The 27,419-nt window shown below is 27.9% G+C and overlaps 1 protein-coding gene across 2 annotated transcripts; it reads left to right on the top strand.

The window, feature by feature from the left end:
* On the top strand, positions 1–26,956 carry LOC129981089 (U-scoloptoxin(01)-Cw1a-like). Of its 2 annotated transcripts, none has more exons than XM_056091741.1 (4): positions 1–178; positions 13,960–14,036; positions 23,558–23,580; positions 26,345–26,956. In XM_056091741.1, exons 2-4 carry the CDS (start codon positions 13,970–13,972, stop codon positions 26,624–26,626), a joined length of 372 nt encoding a protein of 123 aa, XP_055947716.1. In that variant the 5' UTR covers positions 1–178; positions 13,960–13,969; the 3' UTR covers positions 26,627–26,956. The 2 variants fall into 2 exon arrangements, with proteins under 2 accessions (XP_055947716.1, XP_055947715.1); XM_056091740.1 differs by lacking the exon at positions 1–178 and adding an exon at positions 8,087–8,255.
* Positions 26,957–27,419: the final 463 nt, after the last annotated feature.

The following is a 27,419-nucleotide window of genomic DNA, read 5'->3' as shown; positions in this document are numbered from 1 at the left end:
AGTTAGAAGCCAGGTATTTCCGTGTATTGTGAGAACTTTAGAGTGTTATCAGATTTCTATATTGAAATCCATTTGATTAGCGAACTAGCTAACAAAGGAATCAAGTTTATTATTCTAACTATTCTACTTTTCACGCATAATACCGTTTGTGTCTTCACGGCGCTTGGGGTCAATCTCGGTAAGAAAATTTTTTATTATATCTTTTTATCACAGTTTTCATTTTTCGGATTTTCTATCTTGCCGAACAAAAGCTGTTCATTATTATTTTTTTTGTTCTTTCGTATGTGGAATGTTTGCTTTTATTATTTAAAAATGAAAACGATTTTTTACGTCTATGGAAGTTAAGACTTTGTAATTTATAAAGTTTTTTTTATTATTTCTCGTCGTAAAATTAAAATTCTATACATTTTATTGCAAACATTCACAAATGTTTAAGGAACAATAAAGATTTTATAAATTATTTTCTCTCTAAATATATTTATATTTAAATAAGAATAAACCGATATGTATAATGTTTTTATGGAATACGTATATACGTATGTGTTTGTGTTTCTATGCATGTTATATAACTTTTGGTAAATGAGCAAGAGACATTAAACCGTAGCTTTATGCAATTCTTTATCGTTAAACAGAATGTGCAATTTATTAGCATTTTTTAGAAGTTCTTTGAATGGAAAATTGATCGATATACTCATCGCAGCTAGGCAAAATAAAAATAAAAAAAGTGAACAGCATGAAAATATTCAGAACTTATATATTTTCAAGAAATTTTTTTTATTTTGAATTTAGCTAAGGTAGCATTTATTTTAGTTGCGTGATTTTCACACGATATTTTGACGTCACGCTGGAAAAGTTAAAGTTACAGAAATTAGAACCTGAGAAGGATGGAAAATCCGGAACTATAGCAACTCACTTGAAGTGATGTTTTGATTCACTTTCTTTCACTTATAAGAATTAAAGCTTTCATTATATAATTATTTTTACATCTAAAACGATGCTTAATTTTAAAATCTTTTCTAGTAACCCGACAGAAAAAAGATGATATAAAACATTTTAAATCAAAGCTATATCACGCAAACACACAGGCGCACGCACATACATGGAATGATTTCCAACAAAATATATTTAAAGATTCCAGTTATTTTATCGTCTGCTTTTATCAGAGAGAAAGTACTTTTTCTTCTTCGCATATGATTACTACTTTGACAGTTGGGATTCTTTTAATAAGATACTTACTAACTCTTTTTTTATACACATTTTTTACATCACGACCATCTTTAAAAGAGAAAAAAAAATGTCTAATATCGGTCATAATCAGTTTATGACCTTCCGAACTTGACCATCGCTTACATTCTGCAACAATGTGGAGTTAAAATTAACAGTTTTCAAAATTGTCTTTTAAGTTACAGCCGCTGACAGGAGAAAGCAGTGCTGATGCCGAGATACATAAAATAAGCGAAAATCCGTTGTTCGTGATCGGGTTGTATATTACGACTTCTAAAAATACGATTTGAAGAAGACGGATGGCAGCCTTCCTTTTGTTCGTGTTAAAAAATGACCTAATATTTTCACGCTCATTCTTTAAAGAAACAATGAAAGAATTATTGGGAATACTATGGTTTTAGTAAACACTGATCGAACCAAGAAAAGATTTAATTTGGAGTAAAGTTACCATAATCCAAAAGACGAAAATCATAATTGCATTAATCGACAAAGGAAACAAAGAAAATAAATTGCCTATTGCATAACATTTTATTTTACAAAATAGACTCCTGAAAGTGGACATTTTCCTCTCGACGATTTCTTTGAGATTTTAGTTTATTAATTGCTAAGCGGGAATTTAACATTTCCCCCAAAAAATATTTTATTATATAATTGTAAAATTTAAAAAAAATAGAGTTATTATTCAATTATTATCAAAAATAGTTGTTATTCAATTTTTCCCCTCAATATTGAAAATTAATTTTTTTTTACATAATTTTTGACAATAGATTTTATAGCTGCAATACTGGCGTCCTGGCATAAGGGTAGTGCGCCTTTCCCGTGATCTGCGCCTCCTGGGTTCGGGCATGGTTGCTTTTCAGCTGTTCTATCTGTGAGATGTGTGAATGTAAAAAAAGAGATTGTGCAAGCGAATGTGATGCATGAGTAGCTAAGACGTATTCTTGGCCCTAGCTGGAGCTACTAAAAATAAGACACGCTCCATTGGCTTAAAATTGTTGTCTCCGTCAGTGAGCTTGTCCACGGCAAGTGCCATTAGAAATAACAACAATAGTTGCAATGAATCTCGAAGCATTTAATCGTGCATTTTACTCTATTTTAAAAGCGAAGAAAGAAAATTCTATTTAATATCTATACGGTTTCCACTAGTTATAAGAAAGTGAAGTTACAACATCGAGAAAGACAATGTGCGGATAAATCGTCAAGTATATTTTATCAACGTTATGAATTTATGAGAATTTTACTCCATTAAGAACAAAATAGTATACGTATAAGGGCATTAAAATAACACGGTTTCAATGTCAATCACAATTTGAAACTTAAAAACACTTTAATGGGAAATCCTGAATAAAAAGTACTGCATAAGAAATTTAATTGAAATTAAGCACAACTATTGCAATTTGATCGCCAAATGGTGGCTAGTACTCCATTAAGCTTTTTATTTTACTTACTAATAGAAGCTTTTTATTTTTTCAAATTCGTTGTGCATTATTTTTCTGTTTGATAAATTTTGAACGGCTTCCTTGATTTTCTTTTACAATTCAAAGTTTTGCTGTACCACATTAAATTATAACAACACACTTTATCTATACTTATAATAAAGCTCAATGTGTGTGTGTGTGGGTGTGTGTGTGTGTTGGCGCTCTACAGGCCAGACCGTTTGACCTACAGCTACCAAATTTGGTACATGTATACCTTGGAGGCTGGGAATGTGCACCTGGGGTTCCTTTTTTCGAATTTTTAATTAGAATTTTAATTATTAATTAAAAACTAACTTTCCCGCCAAAAAAATCTTCCATTTTCCCCACCGCCAACTTTTCCGCCAAAAAAATCTTCCATTTTCCCCACCGCCAAATGAGTAAGGCTTCAGTTTTTTCTTCTCCCAACAGTAATGAGGCTAGGGTTAATATTTTTCGGCGGATTATTTCAAACGATTCTGTTTATTTTCTTAATGTTTGATGCATTTAAAATTAAACATTGTTAATTAATCGATCTTTCAGATTCATTCTGAAGTACTTTTGAATTAAAATAAAACAGAATAAAGGAAATTAAAAATTTCTAATCCGCATAGCGTTACCCCAACTGGCGTAGAAAAAATCAGGTATTTGCGTTACGTAACCGGCGTTGAAAATTCACGCATGCGCATTGTGTTCTGAATTCCGCATTGTGTTGACAATTATTATCAACAGATGCGGACTGGATTTAAATTATTTTTCGGTTCGTTGTATGCTTTTGTAATTAAAATGTATTTATGTTAGTTATATATTTTTTGTATATGCTTATAGTTTTAAGTACATCGTTTTTTAAGTAGTTTTTTTAAAACCTGTTTTCAACCGTTTATTTTAAACGATTCACTTTACTTTCTTAGTGTTTGATGCATTTAAAATTAAACATTGTTAATTAATTGATCTGTTCATGATGAATCTAAGAAAATTTTGGTGACAAATTCTTGAGATATTACATAAATTAAAAAAGATATTCTTTAGTGCCCATAAAGTTTAAACACTGAGTGACTCTATTTTCAGTAATCAGATTATAAAAAAAAAATGCTTTGTTTCAGTAAAAAATATTATTATATTAATTGCAGATTAATTCTTTCCACTTTAATTTAAAGCATAAATTCTACGGGTGTTAACAGAAAATTAGAGAGATACATATTACGTTATGACTGAAGGCCTTTATAATATTATGAATGAATTATATGACAATCAAAATTTGAAGTTTTAAAACATTTTGATGAAGAAGCTATTAAAGTAGGAATTATATAAAATATTTAATTATTAAAATTTTAACGAACATTAAGATTGGCGAACCGGCTGGTCGCCAAAGGCGGCTAGTATAATAATAATAGGAAGACATTAAAATGATACTAAAAAATGCCAGCAAATACAAAGTTGCAAGTAAATAAATTTTTAAAGAGCAAGATAGAATGTGAATGTTAAATCTATCACGCACGCCGAAAATATTTTTTTGGCTGTGTTTATTTATTTCTTTATTTATTGTGGAAATATTTTCGTCTTGGTGCAGCATTCACATGCAATTACGGATCTTGTTAAAGGTGATTTACGCCATTTTCAGGTGTTGTTCTCATCGTCTGATCGTGGTTCAAGATTAACCCTTTAAAGGGCCATTTTTTTTCTAGTCATATTATGTTAAAATATTTTTAGGCTTGAAATTAGAATAAGAAAAGAGATTCATTTAGCTTATTAGATAAATTTAATTTGATTCATTAATTAATTTGGTTAATTAATAATTAAGTAACAAATCAAGACACATCATTTTGTCTGAGATAAAGAACTGAAGTATCTAAGTTTCTGACTTACTAAAAAAATTTGTCAGAATTTATGCGAACCTACATAATTTCGTACAAAGATTGATAAATTTGGTGGGAAGTATACTTACTATGACTCTAAAAAGGGTTAAGATGGAGGTTCCAAAATAGGCTTAGTATTTCTCTGTTTGGGACATTAATAAAACTAAACTAAGCTAATAAAATGTCAAAGGTTAGGGTTAAAAAAAGCAGTGGAAATTAAGGGTTAAATCATTAATTTCCTCTAATTTCCATGTGACTGTCGAAAAATCTTCCCTAACAAAAGTTGCTCATTATGATGAGGTAATTTGCTCAATTGAATTATCGTTATATATCAAATTGTATGGAAGTTAGAGTAAAGAAAATTTCAAACCACTACCATTTACAGCAATTTGACCTGGATGATCCATCAATAGACTCTTCCCTTCTTTTTTACTTTTTAATTGGTGTTTCAGATTCACTCACAGTTACTCTAACTATCGTGTCCATAAGAAAAAACGGAGACAGCGTTAAAAATAATTTTCTTAGCGGTGTATCATGAAAACCATTGCAATATATTTACGTATTTAAAATAACTGAGAAAACTAAAGAACTACTCCTCTACCTTCAACCACTGTCCTGATTTCGCCAGTTTTTGTTTCTTACTAAAGGTCATGGTCACTATATATGTCACAAATGCTGTCATGTTAATCATCACCTGCTCTTTGCGAACGAAATTTCAAAACCACTGCTTCCCTTTACTTTCGCTAGAGAGGAAACACACGAGGGAGTTACCTAACCCCATCTCTTTACTAATTTCACCATTTTTTTCGTATGAAAAGTCAAGAAATATTAGAAAAGAAATTAATAGTTTTCTGTCCTTCTAGCCCCTCCATTTCCGAGGAATATTTCAAAATAAAATTCTAAAACCGCTCTGGGGCCAATTCTACTAATTTCTTCGCCTTTTAATTTCGTAATTTTATACCCATAACTAACCAATAAAAATACCTTGTGTTTATTATACAAATGTCATTTAAAGCAATATTTTTTTGTAGTGATAGGATGAGATTCAACTTTATGTATTCATATTAGTGAACTAGAGCTATTAATATGTTGGATGAACAACTAACTGATTACTAAGATCTCTAGTATTACTCAAGATTAAAAGGAGAAGAAACAGCTGGCAAAAGAAAAATCTTATCTAACTGTCATTTGGGGATTTATAGCAGTTGTTAGTATTTGTTGCTCACATATTATATAGTTTGCAGTTAGTAATTAATATGCGTCCCGATAAAATAATTTCACTACATTAAAATGGTGATTAAATTATGTTTATAATAGAAATTTTTCACTTTTCTGCATTATGATTTATTTTTATTTTCTGGTATACTATGTATAGAAGAAATAACGTTATCGTCAAAAAATTCGAACTCAAAATTTGACGAATCTCCACGTTTCAAATATCTTTGAGAATAAAAACATATTTTTGACATTATGCTTGTCAGTGTGTAGGCAGTCTGCCTGTCTGTGAACATACTACTTCAAAATCCCTTTGAGCTAGATGCATGAAATTTAGTGCATAGAATTACGACCAAGTCTGTAGATTTCTATTTAATTTTGAAAGAAAAAACTTCACAGAAATTTGTCTATTTGACTGTTAGAGTAAAAGTGATCGTATGCATATAACTACAAAGTGTCAAGACCCTGTTGAATGAAATGTTTTAAACAAATTTACCATTTAAAATATAAATTCTTATCAAGTTTTAAACCAAATCCCATCAAGGCGTTGACCGTCTATCAATCTGTATTTTCGCATACATGTAAAAGCAGTAATTAATAAATATGTGACTACAATTGTAGTTTCGTGTAAAATTTTGATGTCAATCGACTGAGCAATTCAAAATACATATTCTTATGATAGATTCATTAAAAACGTTAAATACTCGACAAAGACCTATATTTCGTAGCTATCACTCACCAATGCCATGCAACGAATTCACTGCCCCAATGTTTTTTTATTTCATATTTAAACTTGTACTTTATATTTTATCTTGTTTTGAAATGTGCATCACCAAGATTTAGCGCTCTTAAGACAGTAAATTACTTTCTCGCATGCAGGGTAAATAAAGGGAATCCATTGCATTGAAATCTTAAGATCTTCCGATCTAGAGATTTTGATGAATCTAAAGAGAATCTTTGTTTAAGACCTCTCTGAATAAAAAGAAAATCAGTTTTTAAATTATGCTTGTAGGCATGTATGCATAACTCAAAAATAGCAAAGAGCTAGACGGATGAAATTTAGACTGTGACCTTCGCATCCTTATTATAAATCGTTAACAAATTTTATATTCAATATACAGGTTGGAAAATACTTAAATGCATATTTGATTCTTTGAACTATTTATACTACTAAACAAAACCTGTCATATCATATAAATGCATCTGGAAAAAAAAGCATAGTTGAAATATATTTATTTCATAGACATAATTTGAATAAAACAGCATTAAAACTGTTTTGAGACAGAAGACAGAAGTTGTGATTTTGAGCAGTCATCAGATGATGAGGTTGTCTCTAAGAGCTGGAGCTTCTTTCTCCAGACTTTTGCGCAACAATTACGGAAAAAGATCTATCTCCGAAACGAACCTCAGGGAGGGAAAAATATCCCATTAACTTTATTTTTCGATATTCTTTTAAGAAATACCTAAATTCTGACTATACAGGATATATTTAAAAATGTAACCGAATAAGGTATCACTTTATTATTAACTCACTTATTCCCTTTATTATTAATCAAGTAATCTGTGATTAGTATTTGTTGACAATAGTTTTAGGAAGTAAATCATCCTGGGAATTATTATAACTATAAAAGTTCATACGTTCTCTGATCAGCATATATCTATAAAGGGGTAAATAGGAGATCAAATATATGTATATATGTAAAATGTATCTTATATATGCTGACCAAAATTTACTCGAAATGAATAAAAAATCATTTTTTATCTCAGTAAATCAGTACCGGAAAAAATAACCTTTATTTATATCGCTTAAAATAGATTAAAAGAATAGTCATATTAGAAGGAATCGCATTATATTTTAATTCATTCTTTTTATTTTTCCCTTCAGTATGGTAATGAATGGAAATTTGTGAATCAAATGCTTTACTATTTTAATTTAAATGTACTGAACTCCATTAATCTTCACTTAAAAATCCATTCTAACCATGAAAAGCGACCATTGTTTTAATATATATTGCTATTCGATATTCAAGAAACATTGTATCCTATTCCAGAAGAGGTTTTGATATGATTATCATTTTCCGCATAAAATAACGTTATGAGCCTAATGATAACGATTCGAAAAAGGTTGGATGAATGCTTTAACCCAACAACACAGAACCAGAAATAACCGTTTCTTCATTCGTTGTGTTGTTAATCGTCTTCAGCTAGGACCTACTTTTTGTTGTGGGGATTGTCTTGTCCCTGGTGTGTGGGTGGCTGGACTATCACGTGACCTCGGTGCTTATTTAATGCCGTCATGGCCGAGAGAAATGACCATTCGTTGAAGAATGACAAAGGAGTACCACCACTGAATGATTTCGCCAATGTTCTGAGAGACACTTTCATTAGAAGACTTAGTTCGTATCCATAGCTTGTTTTGTTTGGTAGAGTCAAACTTAGAAAATTTAGTTTGGATTTTACAGTTTTCTTTTTAATTAATTTATCTTGGGAAAAGACTATTTTAAAAGTAAGTAAATGGAAATTTATACTATTTTATTCAATGAATTTTAGAATTTGTGCTTTTCATAAAATTTTTACTATAACAGACTTACTGGAAGTCATTAAATTCCAGTAAAAATTTAATGTTGTTAAATTCTTTTAATGTCTTCCAATTTGAATATTTTGGAAGATTATTTCTGAAATGCCAAATATTAAATAGAATATTATTGCATCAGATTTAAAATTATTTAATTGGTTAAATACATTTAGCAATTTACTTTCTGTTGTAAATTCTTAATTTGCCATGATTGTTAAGAATAATATTTCATTTAGCAAGCAGTACTATTTATTTCAATTTCTTTAATCAAAGAGGAAAAAGCTTTTCATTCTCAGTAATGAAAAGTTTTAATTTTATTCACATTTGATAAAGATTCATGAGATTGAATATTCAATTCTAATGTGAAAACAAAGTCAGAAATATTCATTACTTTGCAGAAAGTTTACTTTTTTCTTTTTTTTTTTTAAATTTCATTTTGAAAACTGAGATAGATGGTGTTGCTTACTTAACGAGGATTTATATTTTTGTTCACTTGTATTTGGCTTACATTAATTAATTTTATTGTTTATAAACTCCGCTCAGCCATCGCTTATAGGGTATTCTTTTTTCATTAAAATTAAATGGGATAATTTTTATAATAATATCATTATATTAGCAGTATTCTAGAAAATTTTTATGATGTTAAAAGCAAGAAAAAATTAAAATATTTTAAAGATAATATAAATTTTGAAGAGGATGATGGTATTACCTTTATTTTTCTTCCAATAATTCTGTACATTTTTTTATATCACCATGTATATTACTTAGGGTTTTTAGTAATAGTATTGATAATCTTGCATTTTCAAACGGACTAAACAGAGTAATTCAATTACCTGAATTATTTCGCTTGATAGTTTATACATTTAAATGAAAAAATGATATTTTGTGAACTCCATATCTTTCACGAAATATACTCGAAGAAAACTTTCACGTTCTAAATGGTCAAATCGTGCATGAAAAGTGACAGGCTCGTAAACAATTTACTACATTAATACCTTTTGAAGAAGTTATTATTACGTTTGTATACTATATACAAATCAAGCAATGGAATAGTGAATGTTGAAATGAGAAATTCTTTACTAGAGATTGCCTTGCTCATACATATATGAATTTTGTAAAATTCATATCTGTTATTATTAAGGTAATAAAAATGAATTAATGAGAGATAAATTCAAGAAAGTTAATGTTTTTTTATTATCAATTACTTTTTCATTCGTAGAGAATAGTGAGCATCGAAATATTTGCAAAATACTAAAACGTATTTTAAATATTGTTTAACTTTAAAGCGGTTTATCTTGCTTTCCAATCTTATGTTTAAAGTTTCAGTTTTTTCCCCCACATATCTAAATGAAGCATACACACATGATTGAATAAAATAGTAAATTTTTATTATTAAAATATTAATTATAAAGCGGTTTATCTTGCTTTCCAATCTTTTGTATAAAGTTTCAGTTTTTTTTCCACATATCTAAATGATGCATATACGCATGATTATATAAAATAGGAAATTTTTATAATTAAAATATTAATTTAAATTAGTTTGATCAAATTTATGTTCCACTGTAAAGGCTTTATTTAATATTAATATAATTAATGCTATACATTATTTTTTTCAGTCAACTCTCTACTAAAGGGAGGAGGTTTCATAATCATAAATCTAGCAACTTTCATTGTTATTTATTTCCCAAAAAACTGTTTTAATGTATATTAAAAATGTACCTTAATTAGAAGCCCCTCACTCTACTAATAACAGCTATAAAGTATACAAATTTTAAACAGAATTGTTATTCTTTAGTTTCCAGCAATGAGAAAAAAAATTATGCTATTTAATATTTGATAAATAATGAAAAAGGTTTGGATTTCATTCACAATTATAGCAAGATATATTAAGAAATATTTTTAAGTTAATTAATTGTAGACTATAAAATGTTGCAGCAGTTTAATTGGTGTCACTAAAAAAGATAATTTTTTGAGCTTCAAAATGATGTAAAATTTATTTTTGTGTAGGAATACTTTTGGAAGTTGTCAGAATTTTTAATTAATTTAGATTTTAATAAAAATGAAGAATTTGGGGCACCCATTTTTTCCTCTAAACTATTTGTGTGCCAAATTCGGTAGTTCTAGGTCAAAAAGTATGGCCAATAGAGCACCGCTAAGAGAATCAGTATACAAGCATTTTCCTTTGTTATTAGTAGATATTTTGTTTTTGTATTAAAAAAAATTATTTCATAATACTAACACATGGAAAAAATATTATTAATTCATTACTCAAAATAAATAAATTAACTCTTTTAACTGTTTGTGTTTCATTAGTATTTCAAGTTCTAAAAAATTTAGACTACTTAATTGGGTTTTTTTTTTTTCATCCTCGTTTATCTTGCTAAATATTTAAACTCCTATTTTTTCCATGGATTAATATCTAAAGATAAACAGAATCTTTGAAAATTAGAGAAATGCAACATAGCAATTATAATTACAGCTAAAAGTAATATTTCGTTTTTCCATATTTGTTATTTTATCAAGAGATCTTCATGAAAATGTTCTCCAATAATGGCAGAAATAATACGAATATCTAATCGTTTCATGTTTCGTATGACATGGGACAAGCATGACGATATTATAATTTCCTTTAATCAGTTACTCGTGTATGTATATATATATATATATATATATCTTAATTTTTTGTTAGTGATAATAAGAAGTAATAATAAATAATTTTATTTCCGTTTGTCATAGAATAAATTCTATTAGTATCGACTAAAGCGTTCAAAAGAAAATTTTTATGATTACATGAAATTTTTTTTTTAATTTGAATATGCTTTGTTTTCAAGATAATCACAAAACAATATTCATTAATTTACTTTCTCCCAAATTGTATAATTTTGTTAACCAGATTTATTTTTGATTAATTCATTTTTTTTTTATCGAATTAACATATTTTATTTTAGCAAGTAATGAAAATTGCTTCAAAAGAAGAAAAAAAAAAAAATCCTATTATAATAAAATGGATTCCTGTTCCTGGCTTTCTAAATCCTTTTTGAATATGGTTCTCTAATGAATAAATAAAAAACAATTGATTTTCGATATAAATTTTAAAATTAGAATCTTTTCAAAAGGTTCATATTGAATTATTTAATTAACTGATTAAATTTTACAGTTACGATTATAAATTTAGGTTTATTTGGCTACAGGTTATAATCTCAACAGACTCAAAAAAAGCGCTGCATATTTATATAAAAGCAAGAACGGGCAGAATATATGACTGTTTTCAAAGTAAAACTTAGTTGGAGGTTCTTTATATAAGATAAGGGGATTCCATCAATAAAAGTTCGTCAAAAAATTGATCCACACTCATATTACAAACAAAGCGAAACAAGGGAATATATTTACTCAAACACAATATAAATTTTAGCTGAATACATCCGTAATCTCCTAATATTCTATTACATTCCAGTTAAAAAAAAATAGCATAGTTCACATCTCCTTTCATCGCTCGATCTTAATAAATTTGATATCTGAATTGATTGTTTCTATATCATTTATAAACATTGATGTGTTTTTCCTTGCAAAACATTTCAGATAGATAAATAAGAAGTTTATGTAAATTAGCCTTAATTTTAAAACTTAGTTGAAAACAGATTTTCTTACCGAAAATAGATTAGAAAGAAACGACATATTATGTATATATATATTAATTTATTATTCGTATAGATTAATTGCGGCTTAAACCATTCTAGCATTTTTATGTCAAAAATCAATTTTAAAGAATAAAAGATTTTTTTAAATCTCTCAGTGCTTAATTTTAGACACAATTTAAATTTTTTTGCCGATTAAAAAAATAATAAATCAATATTATGGAAATTTTCCTCCCACGTTTGAAAAGATGTTGGACTGTAAAATTATAAAATGTTAAATAATTTCTGGAAAAAGACTTTTGTTATTGTAAGTTTTTTTTATATTGTATTTAAATGTATTTCTGTGCAGAATTGAAGAATAAAAATTGAATAAAAATAATTCAGTTAAAATATGTCTAATCGATTTTGAAGTGGTCAATGAAACTTTGTTATAAATTAGTTGTTAATTTATTATATCTTTCTTTTAATAAATTAATTTCAGTCATATAATTTCTGAAGTGCTGGTTTGTACCTTTTTTATGGAATAAGATTCATGCATTAAAAATTTTCAAATAGATGATAAAAGTGTAAATCTCTTAAATGTTCTATAAGGCATGCAAAACCCATCACATTACAAAACTTATTAAAAGATGTATCCCCAATCCAGTAATAAAATTATAAGATTATCACAATGATTTATATTAATGATAGTAGATAATCGTTTGACATTTCATGTTATTTTCTCAATGGAAATTTCGAACTGTGATAAATTCTTGAAACGCAATAAAAGCACACGTAACTTATTTTTTTAAGATTAAAAGAATATACTAATACTACTGAATTAAAAAAAATTCGTAACTTCTTTAATATTTTACAAATATAAATAAATTAAATAAAACTTCCCATCGCTGTGACTACATTACGATTAGCACCAGTTTCTGTTCCCTTCTATTGTTCAATTACCTGGAAAAACGAAACATTTAAAAACTTTCATAACTAGCTTATTCAATCCGTGTGATTTTTTACTGGGATTAAAAATTGCTTGAAGATATACTTTTCTCAAATACCGCAGAAGTGCAACAATGGAAGAATTGAGCTAATCAGCAGAAAGGAGTCTTACAATCTACATTTTTATCTTGATATGAACAATGACAAAAATTCATAGTCACAGTGGGTAGTTACTTCAAAGGAAACAGAAAATAAACAGATTTTTTTTCTATATTAATACTTCCCCCCATCCTACCCCCCAAAAAAGTCTCAGAACTTTTTGAACGTAGTAGTATAATTTCTGCATATATAGATATACTTAAATGAAAGTGATGATCTGAAAAGTATTTGTTAATTAATAAGTCTCTTGTGCAAAATATACTTTGATGACAATCGTTTAATTTTTTTAATTTCTCTACTTTCATATTAGTCAACACATTATGTTTTGAGAATTTGTTGTTTGATTCAACTAAAATATATATATATATGCATTCGATCAAATTTCGAATTACGGAATTTGAAAATAGCTCAATTTTAATTTTTTTAAAAATTCAGTAACCTGATGCACGAATTTTCTACGGTTATCTGAACTTATTTAAAAAGATATGCTGAGCACAATTGAATTTTCTTTCACATATCAATTTTTTTAAAATTTCCAGAAGTAATAAACAAAAATTATAAAAATTAAATTTTCAATATTGGATATTTTTTCTTTATTTTAAAAAAAGTCTATAAAAATTGCATCAATTTCATCTCTGTCATGATTAAGTAATAAAGTAGTTATATTACTTTTATTCATGTTCATATTATATTGTTATGAATTTCAATCCAAAAATTTGCCCAATTTTTTTAAAACCGTGTTTTTAAAAAAGTCATTATCAATTTAATCTCTATCAAGGACATGGGCAAAATAATACTTTTGTCATACAACTTCTATCTCATTCGTAGCTCATTAGATTTTTCTCATAGCTATGAATTTGAATTCGTCAGATTTCAGATGTATAGTTTTCTAATTAAATTTATTTTTATTACAGGTACATTGCCATGAATAGGTTAGGCTCTGTATTTAAAACTTCAAATATGATCTCCTGGTTGATTTTATTCATGCTAGGTAAGTTGGGTTGTACACATTCCACTTATTGATAACAATGAAACATTCTAATCGTCAGCTAATAGCTAATAGCTAATTGCTAATCAAATAATGATAGACAGATATTTCCAACTTCAAAAAATATTGTAAATGACGTAAAGAACTATATTTTATGTTACTTGCGACAAGAAATATGTATCTGAAAAATTAGGATGCATAAAATTTATTGTTTTCTCGGGCATATTGGGGAAATTCAGTGAAATATTTCAAAGGCAGTAATGTTTTAAATGACAAAATGATTTAATCGAATCGGAAATTTTGAATTTTATGGATTTGGACAAATCAGAAATTCATCTTTAGCGAGTACTCTCCTGTTGACTAGTGAATCTCACAAAAAAGAAGTCATTAAAATGGTTTAAAATCTGCTAAAATAATTCTTAACAAAAATAATAGGAATAATGCTTTATAAAGAATAATAAAAAGTCATGAGAAAATTTGATTGAATTGGGAATTGAATAAAAGTAACAAAAGTAACAATTTGAATTTGTAACAATTTTTATTTCAAAAATACATTTACTAACTTAAATAATCTAAAATATATTTTTTTGGATTGTGTATAGCATTTTCCCAACTGCAAGTATTAGTCTATATCTAATAATTTAGAAATTATCTCATCGATCATGAATAGAATGAACATTCTGTATATTTAAGGTTAAATTAAATCCATTTTGTATATTTTGACTAAGAAGTATTTTTATCATTGAAAGTACTTATAAACTAAATTTTTAACCAAAAAAGACATATAATTATAATATTCAATCGACTTTATGTATTTAGAAATAGAAATTTTCAAAGAATAATCCAACCTGTCACAGGGCGAGATTATACCTTTTTCTAAAGGAAAGCAATTTTTGCATTGCTTCCCATAATGCGTAAATAAATCGAATTTTCGAGACGAATTAAGATTTTTGAAGAAAATTATCTTCATAAATTATAATAATCGTAAAATTTTAAAATTCTCCCGGCAAAGAAACTCACAAAATAATGATAAAGAATTGTGTAAAAAAAAATCTAAAATGTTGTCGGTAAAAGATGTCGTCGGTATTTTTTCATATAATAATCCTTTTTCAACAATTTACATAAGAAATTATTTAGGTATGAAAGTAACTAAATGCTTTTTCCCATTCCTACCCAAACTAAATCTTGATATTCTAAAATTTCGAGATTAATTCTTCATTAAATTATGATTTATTTTAATAACTGATCAACTTATTTTCAAATTTCAACAAATTTTAAACATGATTAAATATATTAATGATTAATTTATTATTTCCCCTACTTTATAAAAATATATGTGATTTTTATTTTTTAAATATACATCATGGACAAATCTCTAAAAAAAATAAAGATAATGAAAAATTAACTATGCTTATTAATTAATGATTTTTGTGCTTAAAAATAAAAGCATTCTAAAATTATGAAAAATCACAAAAATAATAAACTTCAAACAACTATAATATTAAAAAAAATATTATTTTACAGAGCCTGCCAAAAGGAATATAACATATCCAGTTAAATGAATTTTTGAATAAGGCAATATACTTTGAATAAGTTATTAATTACTTTAATTTACTTAATAATAATTAAAATATTTCGATCTAAAATCATACTGATGTTTTGTATTATATTATAATTCATAAAATTTTAATTTTTTACAAATTTATTTGTTTGGCAACTGTGCAAAAAACATTTTAAATCGATATACCTTCCTCTCTTCAGCTTAATGATCACAGACAGCAACTTATTGTACTTAATCTGAAATCAGCTAATATAGCTGCTTTAGAGCAAGCAGATCTCTAGATTTTGTGCCTTTGCTGGATGACACTTGATCTTGCATTCCTCTCTTTAAACTTTATTATTATGTCTCCGACTGGTCATCAAATTCCCAAGCTTTGGACAGTAGATCTTAGATACAATAGAATGAATTCATATTCAGGTGTTATATGAATGCAAAACTCCATTATAACTAAAAATTGCTTATACTCTGTAAGAAAAGGAAGTAACGTCATCTTGCAGTATGAATCAATGATAGAAGACTTATACAGTTACAGAGAAGTCCCGATAGTCCGGACCTTTTTGTCATCCAGAGTTTTTACTAACCAATCGGTATCAGGAAACTGATTCGTGTTTCCCTTTTTTTTAAAAAATGAAATCAATGTATAGAAAACGGGGTCGAATTAGGTTCTAGTACCAATGTTCATAATGCCAAGGCTTGTAAAAATGTTTTAGAAAAATAATATTTTAGGTAATAGGTTAGGTTAGGGGTCAAATGTCATACTATTAAAAGAAATAAATAAAAACATAGTGTCATAGTGAGATGGATTTTTTTTTAACAATCTCAATGGCGCTGAGAGCAAACTGCATAACCATGAAAAATTGGCACAGTAAGTATGACGGAAAAATTCCCGTTATTGAGCAGGAAAACTATTCTTCAAAAATGCAGCTAAAGAATCCTTGAGAAATGTCGGAAAAAATAGCAAAAATCTGTAAATTAGCAGATGTTTTTGTTGGCGTGAACACGATTTAGTTTGGTTTTATATGGAGCGGATGCCAAGATGTTGACTATGCTACGCCATTCAGAGGATAAAATCATTTCAATATGAGAATATAAAATGCTATACTCTCATTGTAGCTTGGGATATCTTATTTTTGTAATTAAGATTGCATCTTCCAACGATCTATCTAATGCATCACATATGTTTTCTTCTTTCCTTTTAATTCTAAGAAAGAATTACTCGGACAATATTCCGGTTCTTATTGGTAAAACTTGGTGGCTTAATATTATAATTTGAAATAAAAATGCTGAAAAAATTTGTAAAAAAAATTAAAAAAGAAATCGTGATTTAAAATTCCCTTTCTATTAACCAGTTTTATTATTATTATTATTAGAGGTGATACAGTCCTAGATATTTCGGATAATCGAGGTTTTAATGTAATTTGTATCACATGATTATGACGTCACGATACAGTCACAAAGATTGTTGAAAGCAGTTTTAAAAAAACTAACAAGCAGGAGTTGTCTCCGCAAAACTTTTTCGCTTTCTTTCTAATAAAAACTTGTAATGTCAGGGAACGCCTTGCATGATACTGGCGTAAAATAGTTATTAAATATTAACTTTTGACGTAAATTTAGCATTTTTACTGAATCTATCGTGCCATTCTTGGGAGGGTTTTTTTGGCGATTAATCCCTGGCATGAAGTTAATAGTACCCGAAAATCGAATTTGTGCTTTAGACGAGTTTTCTCAAACAACTGAAATAAGATTTGACACAAAACTGTATTTGCAATCACAAAATCCCATACAGAATTCAATATATTTAAGTATTTGTGTTTTTGAATTATCGCGTTATATTTCTGAAAGTGCAGATCGAAGGACAGTCAACTTGTTTTTGGTTTTGTCTCAAACCTTGACAAGTGTTCTTATACTCTATATATGTTAAATTTGTGCACTGAATCTTATCTATCTAGCTCTCTTCATTTTGTAGTTATCATCATGTTAACATATTTGAACAACCGGACTTCTTCTGATCAAAATTTGCTCAAAATTTGATAAAAATCTACAAAATTTAGTGTAAAGATCGTATACCAAATTTCATCCATCGAATACATAGCGTTTATGAGTTATATTTGTCACAGGCAGATAGACGGACATTTTCTAAAAATGTGTTTTTCGAATTCAAGGAGGTCTAAAACGAGGGGATCCGACAAAGTTCTCTCCCGCTGGTGTGGCGTCGTGTGGAGAGGGGGGTGTCCGCTCAGGTGTCGTCCTCGTCATCTGACCTCGGTTCAAAATTAAGAGGTCCGTCCCAAAATAGCCCTAGTGTTGCTTTAAAACAGGGCGTTAATATAACTAAAATCAACCGACAAAGTTCTCGAGTTCAAATTTCTTGACGATTGCTAACGATACTTTCTCTATAGTACGTATATGTAAAAGTGAAAAGGATTGTTTCACAATCGTAAATATTTCCAACTATTTCTCTAAAGTCTTGATGACTGATTTATAAAGAATGCACTTGTCGCAACTACTGTTATTCACACGATGCCAGATCAAATAAACACATTCCTCTATGCTCTTGCACAACCCCAAAAAAAATGGTGGCTGAATGGTGTTTAGAGTACAATCTCTGTAATATTTTCTATATGTACTACCTATTTTGTACAAAGTGGCAATTGCATTTGAGAACAATGAACAATATATCTGAAATCGATGCTCTGAGAAAACATATTCATCTCATCGCTTACTGACGAATGTAATAAATACACTGTAGCAAATGTTGAATCCGTTTCGCTACAATGATTCCAACTGTCATTAGATCATCTCGTAGCGAGATTTTATGTGAAGGAGGTCATATGAAAGACGATTAAGTGTAAACGGAATATGAAAACATTTTACGACCTTTAACCTTTCGGACTATCCGCTTCTTGGCCATTAAACAGTTTCTAACGCTGTTACTTTTAATAAAGCTCATAAGTATATAATGCAGGTTTTATAAGTTTAAAAAAAGATTCAGTTAGAAACCACAGAAGATAAAATGTATTTATATTATTCCCGTTAAAGAAAAATTTGTTAATCTTAATTAACCCTTTCTAGGTCCGTGGAAATTATGCTTCCCACTAAATTTATCCATCTTTGTATGAATTTATGTAGGTTGGCATCAGTTCTGACAAATTGTTTTAGAAAGACAGAAACTTGATGCTTCAGTACTTTATCTCACCCAAAATGATGCGTCTTGATTTGTTACTTAATTATTAAAGAAACCAAATTAATTAATTAATCAAATTAAATGTATCTAATAAGCTAAATGAATCCCTTTTCTTATTCTAATTTCAAGCCTAAAAATATTTAAACATAATATGACTAGAAAAAAATGGCCCTTCAAAGAGTTAAGTAAAGAATTTCTGTTATTTTGGATACTAGTTGCTAGCAATGAATTAAAAATTGTGAAAAAGAGTTATTTATCTTTTTCTTGAAATAATTATATGATATTGATCATTATATTATTATATTAGATAATTATTAACATTATATTATTATTATTAAACATATAGATTATATTATTAAACAACCGAATGAATGCATCCCTTAATTATTATGAATGGAGTTTTTAATCGTAATAAATAGGAATTTTAGAAAAACGTTAAAAGAAAATTCATTAAAACTCACAAAAATTTATATAAATGAAAAAGTTGTGATTAAATATGTAATCATTCTCTTTACATATTTTGCAATGATAATGCAAAAGTATGCTCAACTCATTTTGCTTTTAAAAATACAGTTGCAAATTATTTCAGATAATTAAAGTTTTCTAATATATATATTTCTTTCTAATGTTTAAAGATTGTTCACCTTCAAACATTTAAATTTAAATAAAAGAAATTGCACACTACTGATATACTATATAAATTCTCAAAACCTGCTTTGAAATCTTCAATATTTACTATAGCAAAAATAACTTTAATAGCAAACAAAAAGGAAGTTTTTGTTTGCAGCAAAATATAAGATAGAAATGAAGAATACAGAACAGCAAATGAAAATAATTTGTATTACAAAATTATATTTATAATTAAAAAACGAAATCAAATACATAATCTAATATAATTCTAAAAGTAAATTTTTTTAATATCAAAGTGATTTGTATTTAAAACCATATTGAATGAAAATTCATTTTTTTTTTCAGTATTTACAATTGTAGATAATAAATATATTGAGAAAATTCTGCTTTTAACAGTAAGCTTAAAAATATCACGTTAAATTTAATTTTAAAAAAACTGATAAAGTATTTAATCAAGATTCTATTAATTTATAATCAATTCATTATTTATTTGTTTGATCAGGGACATTAATTTGTAGGTATGTTAACAATATTCATAAAACTAATAAGCAAGAAAATCAAAAATGTGAAATATCTAGACCAAAATATATTTTTTTATTTTTTATTATTGATATATTCTCAGGAAAATTAATTTAACCTTTTTTTTTTAACCATTTTCATTTTCAAAGAATTAAATTGTCATAAGTTAAAAGCTATGTCAAGATAAACATGATTTATTTAAAATGGATGGGAATTGAAATATTTAGGAAAAATGAGTATCAAGAAAATTTCTCACTATTTTTGCTTCGCATTGCAGATTGAAATTCAATGAAAAACCATGAGAAATTCAGTCTTTTAATTCTGAAATATTGTTTTCCCCCCGAAAATTCGCGAGAAGACATATAGCAACTGAAATAAAAGTTCTAAAACTGAAAATTGTGTTTACTTACGCAATCAATCATCATATCTGGCATTTGAAAGGCATCAAAACATTTGTTATATTTGACAGTTAAATAATCTGATATTCCTTAAAAATGTATTAATGATTATAAGACCATAATATATTTTGATAAGGAGCTTCAAAGTACCAGTCTTTTTATTTCTTATATTTTGGATTTGCAATCTCATTTAGGGAAAAGTGGGGTCACACTGCACACGTGAGAAAGTTTTGTAATAATAAATTCAGTAGTAATTTTCCATTGACTAGTTTTCATTATTCATTAAGTTAAACCCTTAAGTAAGAAGCGAGAGCACTTCTTTTGTCTAAGGAGTTTCCGTTTTTCAAAATGATCAGTTTTCTAAAAAGTATATTTGTAGGCTATTACCTTCTATGGCGGATAATTTTGCACACCGTGGGGGAATTTCACGCATGTGACATTTAACTGAAATTTGCGAATTAGGAATAAAAGTACTATTTCGTACGAGCTCTATAAACATTATTTTTAATTTTTATTATTAAACATTAATATTAAGTATTTAAATATTATTCTAATCTGAACTAAAATTCTCATATTTTACAAAAATAAAGTACAAATTATTAAAACAACATTATTATTAAGCGAATTTAAATTACTAAATTTAAAATTCGTTTAACTTTCTCACCCGCAATAATCTTTATGAGTTTTATCAGAACAATCTGAGTGTTTAAATTTATTGCCAACTTCCAAAGTTTAGATTCTGGCAGCACTGAAAGCACATATTTCTGTGACATTACTTACAATTTTCCTGGATTTTAAGGTGTAGAATTGTTTCATCCTTATCTGACCCAACACTTTCTTAGTCTTTTGCGCTGTTGATATTCGTTTTTTTTTTTTTTTTTTTTTGTTGTTGTTGTTTTGTTTTCTAAATTGTAGATTTGTTTTTCCGATTAATTTCTAATTGTATTAATTTTCGATTTCTTCTTTCTTTAAATCAGCGACATGATTTAATAATATTGGTTTGGGCTTCTTTCAATGGTATGAATTCTTCATGGAATTAACTTTTACATTGCCCATTTAATTTCGAGGCTTCTATAAAATTTACAAAATACCAATTCTACGCTGAATGGAATTATCTACTCAAAATTTATCCATTCAATAGGCCTCATTTTGGTAAATGGATGAATTTGTTTGAAAATTGGCCTATTGTAATGTAAAATGTCAGGTATGACAATATTTGAAGATGTAAGTAATTTTTATTGCTTTGAAAAGGAGTTTTGCGTTTAAAACTGAAGACTCAAAATTATAAGGATTTATAAGAAAAAATTCGATTTCTTTCTTTCAGTCAAAACAAGAACTTAGTGCAAACAAGAAATTAAAATGGAAGACTTCTTCTAACACATATCCCTAGTTGATAGATGATGCAAGACAATTTACCTCGCTTTTTAATATCGAAAATAGCGATCACCAAATTGTCCATTACGTAGAATATACACCTTAAGTCTGTTTTTGCGAATCTGCATGGTTTCCTTTATATATAAAAGATTATAATGCTTACAACCTAGATTTGGTAAATTGCCAGAAAAAATTGATTACATGATTTTAAGTATTGCTTTAAATAGCTTAGTTATTTCAAATCATTTTTAGATGTGATATTTTTTCAGTATTCTTAACATAAAAAATGTTTAAAAAATTCATTAAATTTATTTATTATTATTTATTATAAATAAGTATTACTAATTAAGATTTAGCACTTAACAATTTTCAAACTGATATTAGTAATGAGATATTTTTTAAATAAGCGAATTAATTGAAAAATATGTCACTATATGACTATAATTAATAGAATAAGACTATGATATTTTATTTAAAGCATTTAATCTTTAAAATTCAGCTTTAAAAAAATTCGCGCTTAATTTCAAACCAGAAATTATAAACTAGAAAGCAACTTTTTTCGATTAGTACGAATTGATAATCATGCATTAAATACCCTATGAATCAAATTTAAGTTATTTTTGGTTAACTTTCGTTTTCGAAAATATTTTTTTTTTCGAGTACAGCATTGAATGGAGTGCTAAATCACTAGATGAATGCATGCCACTAAATGATGGTGGCTATTACCGAGCAGTTAAGCATTTTTTTTTAATTTTACATTTTTAAACGGATGATTACATTTAAAATATGTAATCAAGATACCATTGTGCTAAAATTTTTTATATAATCAGAAAATAATATATAGCATAATAAGAAAATTATATGACAGCAGGAAAAGTGACATTTAAAAATAAACTTAATTTATCATAATATGCAGATACAAAAATCAAATGATGCGAGGATGATTGATACAACAAAAATCCAAAACTCTTTGTAGCGTGACGATACAAACCGTTTCCCATCGAAAAAGTGTCTCCTATTTAACATTTGACACAAAAGAAGGGAAACAACACTTGAGAAATCGGTAATCTGATAAGACGATCTCTTCCTATGCAAAAGAATGAGCGACCTGGATTTCCGAACACTGATGTTCCAGTGAGGCAGAAAAGCGCGGGAAAAAACAAAACAAAGATAAACAATGACAGATGTTTCATTTCCAGATGTTTCATCATTAAATAAACTGAGTTACATTGTTTAGAAGTGATTTTCCTGTTCGTCTGCCAAATGAGAAGGAAATATTTTTGGTAATTGCGGCGATTGAATAAATGATAATTTATTTTTCTATTAAAAAAGAATGAATTTCATTAAGCTTAAAATAATTTGAAAATTCAAGCAAAATAAAATTATTTAAAATTACTATTTTACCACTTTTAATAACCATATTTCCTTTTTCTTCCCAAAAGAACTGTTTTATTTCTGTTGAAATAATTCAGTTAGTAATTTGATGTTTTTCATTGACTGATTTATTTATACGGACAATTTATAAATGAATATTTGAATCGTCTTTTTTATTTATACTTTTGAATCTAATTGTTTACAATCTTTTCCTTCTGACACACGCTTTAATAACTATACCATCTGATCCATGATATTTAAATATTGCTTTTAATAAATGTCGATCCTCAGGGGAAAAAAATGAAGTCAATTTAATCTTTTTATAGTTTAAATGTTAAATTAATTTTCAGAACTATTCATAAAATTATTTTTAAAATACCATAACATAATAATAAAGGATAATACTTCATAATTTAGATGTTCAGTAATATATTTAGCAGTATATATGAATACACACATTATATCCATTCTTCTTCTTTTTTAGGGGCAGTTTTACAGAATTCTAAAGTAAGTAATAAACTTTTCAAAATTCACCTTTATATTTTAAATATCTTTTTGTTTTCAGAAAATACGAAATATGTGTTAACCGTTTATATTCTGATCTGATGCTAAGATATGAAACTGTAAATTTAATGAAATATTATTTTTGGGCTTGGTAAAAAGTCGATAAATTTAATGCCTAACTCTTTTTCAATGCGCGAGCTAACTTTTCTATCAAATTTTTTTTAATTCAGAATTTATTAAAAATTTGCGTTTATTAGCAATTAAGCTAAACGACTGGTAAAATAGGAAAATACAGTGGCTCAAAAAATTGAGAATACACCTTACTTTTATTTGATAAATTCGACTTTCAATATAAATAATACATTACCGGGAAGTGCAAACATGTTTTTATTTTTACACATAACAAATGGTTTAATTTAGAATAAAAATAAAGAAAAATCAACGAAAAAATTCTAAATTGAAAAGTTTCAGAAGCATTTTAAATAAACATGCGCAGAATTTTGCCTCAAAAAATTAAGAATACACCAGTGAAATTCTTGTAATATCTCGCATAGAAAGAACGTGTCAATATTTAGTTGCATGTCTTTTGGCTTTTATAATAGTCTCTAAACGTTATGGTACCGATTCGACCAATTTTTGGTAGTATCTGAAGATATTTTACCCCATTCTTCTTGCACCACTTATTTTAAATGGGTTCTGTCCCTAATTATGTGTTTTTGGACTGCCGCTTCGAGTGTGGCCCACAGATATTCAATGGTATTGATGTCGGGGTACTGTGATGGTGTGTGTAACTTCTGTTTACAATGAAAAAGACACCATATTTTGACGTTATGTGCATTCTGTTTGGCGTCGTTATCATACTGGAAAATGAAATTTCCATCTAAACACAAATTTTTAGCACTTTCCTTTAGATTGCTGCGAAGTATATCCAAGTAAACCATATTGTTTATAATGCCATCTATAAAAATTAAATTTCCTGCTCCCGATGAAGCCATGCAACCTCAAATCATGACGGAGTCACTATCATGTTCAACTGCAGGACGTACATTTTTTTGGATCCGCAGCAGTATTAGGCTTTCTCCATACAGTACGATGGCTTAACTGTCAAAAATGTTGAGTTTTCTTTCATTACTAAATATGGTTTTCTTCCAAAGGTTATTGGGCTTCAATTGATGAGTTTTTGCAAACTTCAAATGCTTTTTCTGAATTTTCAAGCTGATAAACGATTTCTCTTTAACAATGGGACTTTTATACCCAGCTTGTCTAATGGCATTTCGCACAGATTCAACACTTACATTTCTGCCTATGATTTAAAAAGTTTCTGCAACAAGTTGGATGAATCATATGGTCACAGCAATCTAAAGAAAAGTGTTAAAAATTTGGATTTAGATGGAAATTTCATTTTCCAGCAGGGCAACGACTCTAAACAGAATGCACGTAACGTCCAAAATATGGCGTCTTTTTCATTGTAAACAGCAGTTACCCCCCCCCCACCATAGTACACACACCACGATACCATCAATGCCATTGAATATTCATGGGCCATACTTGAAAAAGTGGTTCAGAAACACAAAATTAGAAACAAAACCCATTTGAAACAAGTGTTGCAAGATGAATGGGGTAAAATATCTTCAGATACTATCAAAAAGGGGTCGAATCGGTACCATAGCGTTTAGAGGCCATTATGGGAGCCAAAAGACATGCAACTTAATAGTGACACTTTGTTTCTATGCGAGATATTACAAAAATTTCCTTGGTGTATTCTCAATTTTTTGAGGCAAAATTCTACGTATGTTTATTTAAAATGCTTCTGAAACTTTTCGATTTAGAAGTTTTTCGTTGATTTTTCTTCATTTTTACTCTAAATTAAACCATTTGTTATGTGCAAAAATAAAAACATGTTTACACTTCCCGATAATGGGTTATTTACATTGGAAGTCGGATTTATCAAGTAAAAGTAAGGTGTACTCTCAATTTTTTGAGCCACTGTATGAATATGGTGTACCGTAGATGCTCTTGGATATTTTATTTTCATTTATCAATAAACAAGTGAAGACGCTTTTACTTTTCTTAGACCTTTTGAGCGTGTACCATTTGAGTGTATTCTTTAATTGAATATATTTTCTGACACAGACTGGTTCTAACCTTAATTTTCTCCTTACTGTTTTCTATTTGTCCTAGTTTATTTAATTTTACTAACTCGGTTTGTAACAATCTTCCCCAATTAAATAAATAATTGCTGGCTTCTGTAAAAATTAGGAGAAAAATACGTTTCTTTTATCCTCTTCTGGCTAGTTGGCATCAAGCAGTATGAAATCAATAATGCACCGAATCAGTCTTAATGCTGTCTTTCATCATTACATTGTCCCAATTACTTCCAAATAATTTATATCTGTTGTAACATTCCAAGCATATGAAATATTAATTTCTCGTTTTTATAAACTTTTATTAAGAACAAGCATAGGATAAAGTTATCAATCAAATTTATTTTATTTGAGACGCATTTTAGAACAAAAAAAAAAATATTTTTAATGCTTAGTTGTTTTTTTTCTTAAAAAAGTAAATATTTAGAATTTTATAATGAAAAGAATACTGAAATAACATACCCATTAGAATATATTACGTTCGTTTATAGTTACTCTTAAGTAATCTTAATATGAATAAAATGAATCTTTAAATAATTTTCATTCATCTTTCTGATTTTAGAGAGAAGGACATTATCTTTTTTATTCATCTTAGGCTACTTAATTTACATTTTCTTTTTCAGTGTCAAATTTTGCCAGAATACGACACAGTACCCAAAACTTCATTCAGTTGCGAAGGACGAACATACGGGTATTACGCAGATCCAGAAGTTAACTGTCAAGTCTTCCACATTTGTCCTGGCGCATACGGAGTAGGACACTACTCTTTCCTTTGCCCAAACCAAACAGTCTTCAATCAAGCATACTTAGTTTGCGACCATCCCTACAACGTAGATTGTTCGACGGCCGACGGGTTGTATTCCATCAACAACAACTTTTTTTCACTGGAAGACAACGACTTGTAAGGAAAATTCATAACAACAACGACATGAGGGACTACAAGTAATAATTCCAAAGATGCAAGGTTAGAAAAGGTTTTACCATTGAATAAGTTTATCCATTTCAAGGAAAATGCTTTCTAATTATCAGTTGAAATGCATTCGGATATTGTATCAATTGCTGTAAAGGATTAGCGTTTCAATGTAAGAAATGTTGGACAATAAATTCTTTATTGTAGAGCTACTTTTGAGGAAAAAGAATCATTTTCCATGATGATGGCGTTTCTTTAAATTAATCCTTGGATGGGCCAATTAAAGGAATGTCATTATCAATGTTATGAACTTTGACCTTCATTGTTCGAGAAAAGTTAAAGGTTATGTGCCTTTTAATTTCTTTGTAAATGTGAATGTTTGTGTGTTGATTTATTAAACATGTTAAAACTCTAATGTGTCTTTTATCTAGATTTAAGTTGTCGTATCTATTTTATTTTATTGATAGTATTAATAATACTGGGAGTTATAAAAAAAATAAAAGGTTATAAAAAATTTTCTCGGCAAGCTGGAAGACAAATGTAGGGTTTCCTTTCATTTAAATTCTATTTTCAAATTCCTTTCAATACTTAGATAGTGTGAATGTAAAAAAGATAGAAAAAAATGTAAAAAAGTAGACAGAAGTGGCTGTAAAAAAGATAATCATTTTTTCAAAGAAAGGAAAACACTAAATTGCTTATATAAAGAAATCTGTTTAACAAGCCATTTTATTATAATCTTCGATTTTTTTTTTATATCAAAACTTATTGAATCCTTATAATACTGCATT

Source organism: Argiope bruennichi, chromosome 8 (assembly GCF_947563725.1).
Source record: "Argiope bruennichi chromosome 8, qqArgBrue1.1, whole genome shotgun sequence".
Lineage (NCBI taxonomy): Eukaryota > Metazoa > Arthropoda > Arachnida > Araneae > Araneidae > Argiope > Argiope bruennichi.
The sequence above is the reverse complement of the archived record's forward strand: the minus strand, read 5'-3'. Positions and strand labels throughout refer to the sequence as shown.

Bases quoted from the DNA above. Each gene is read 5' to 3' on its own strand.
- LOC129981089 (XM_056091741.1), top strand. From the start codon at position 13,970: ATGAATAGGTTAGGCTCTGTATTTAAAACTTCAAATATGATCTCCTGG. The intron at 14,037-23,557 runs GTAAGTTGGGTT...CTTCTTTTTTAG, and splicing joins GTTGATTTTATTCATGCTAG to GGGCAGTTTTACAGAATTCT. The intron at 23,581-26,344 runs GTAAGTAATAAA...TTTCTTTTTCAG, and splicing joins CAGTTTTACAGAATTCTAAA to TGTCAAATTTTGCCAGAATA.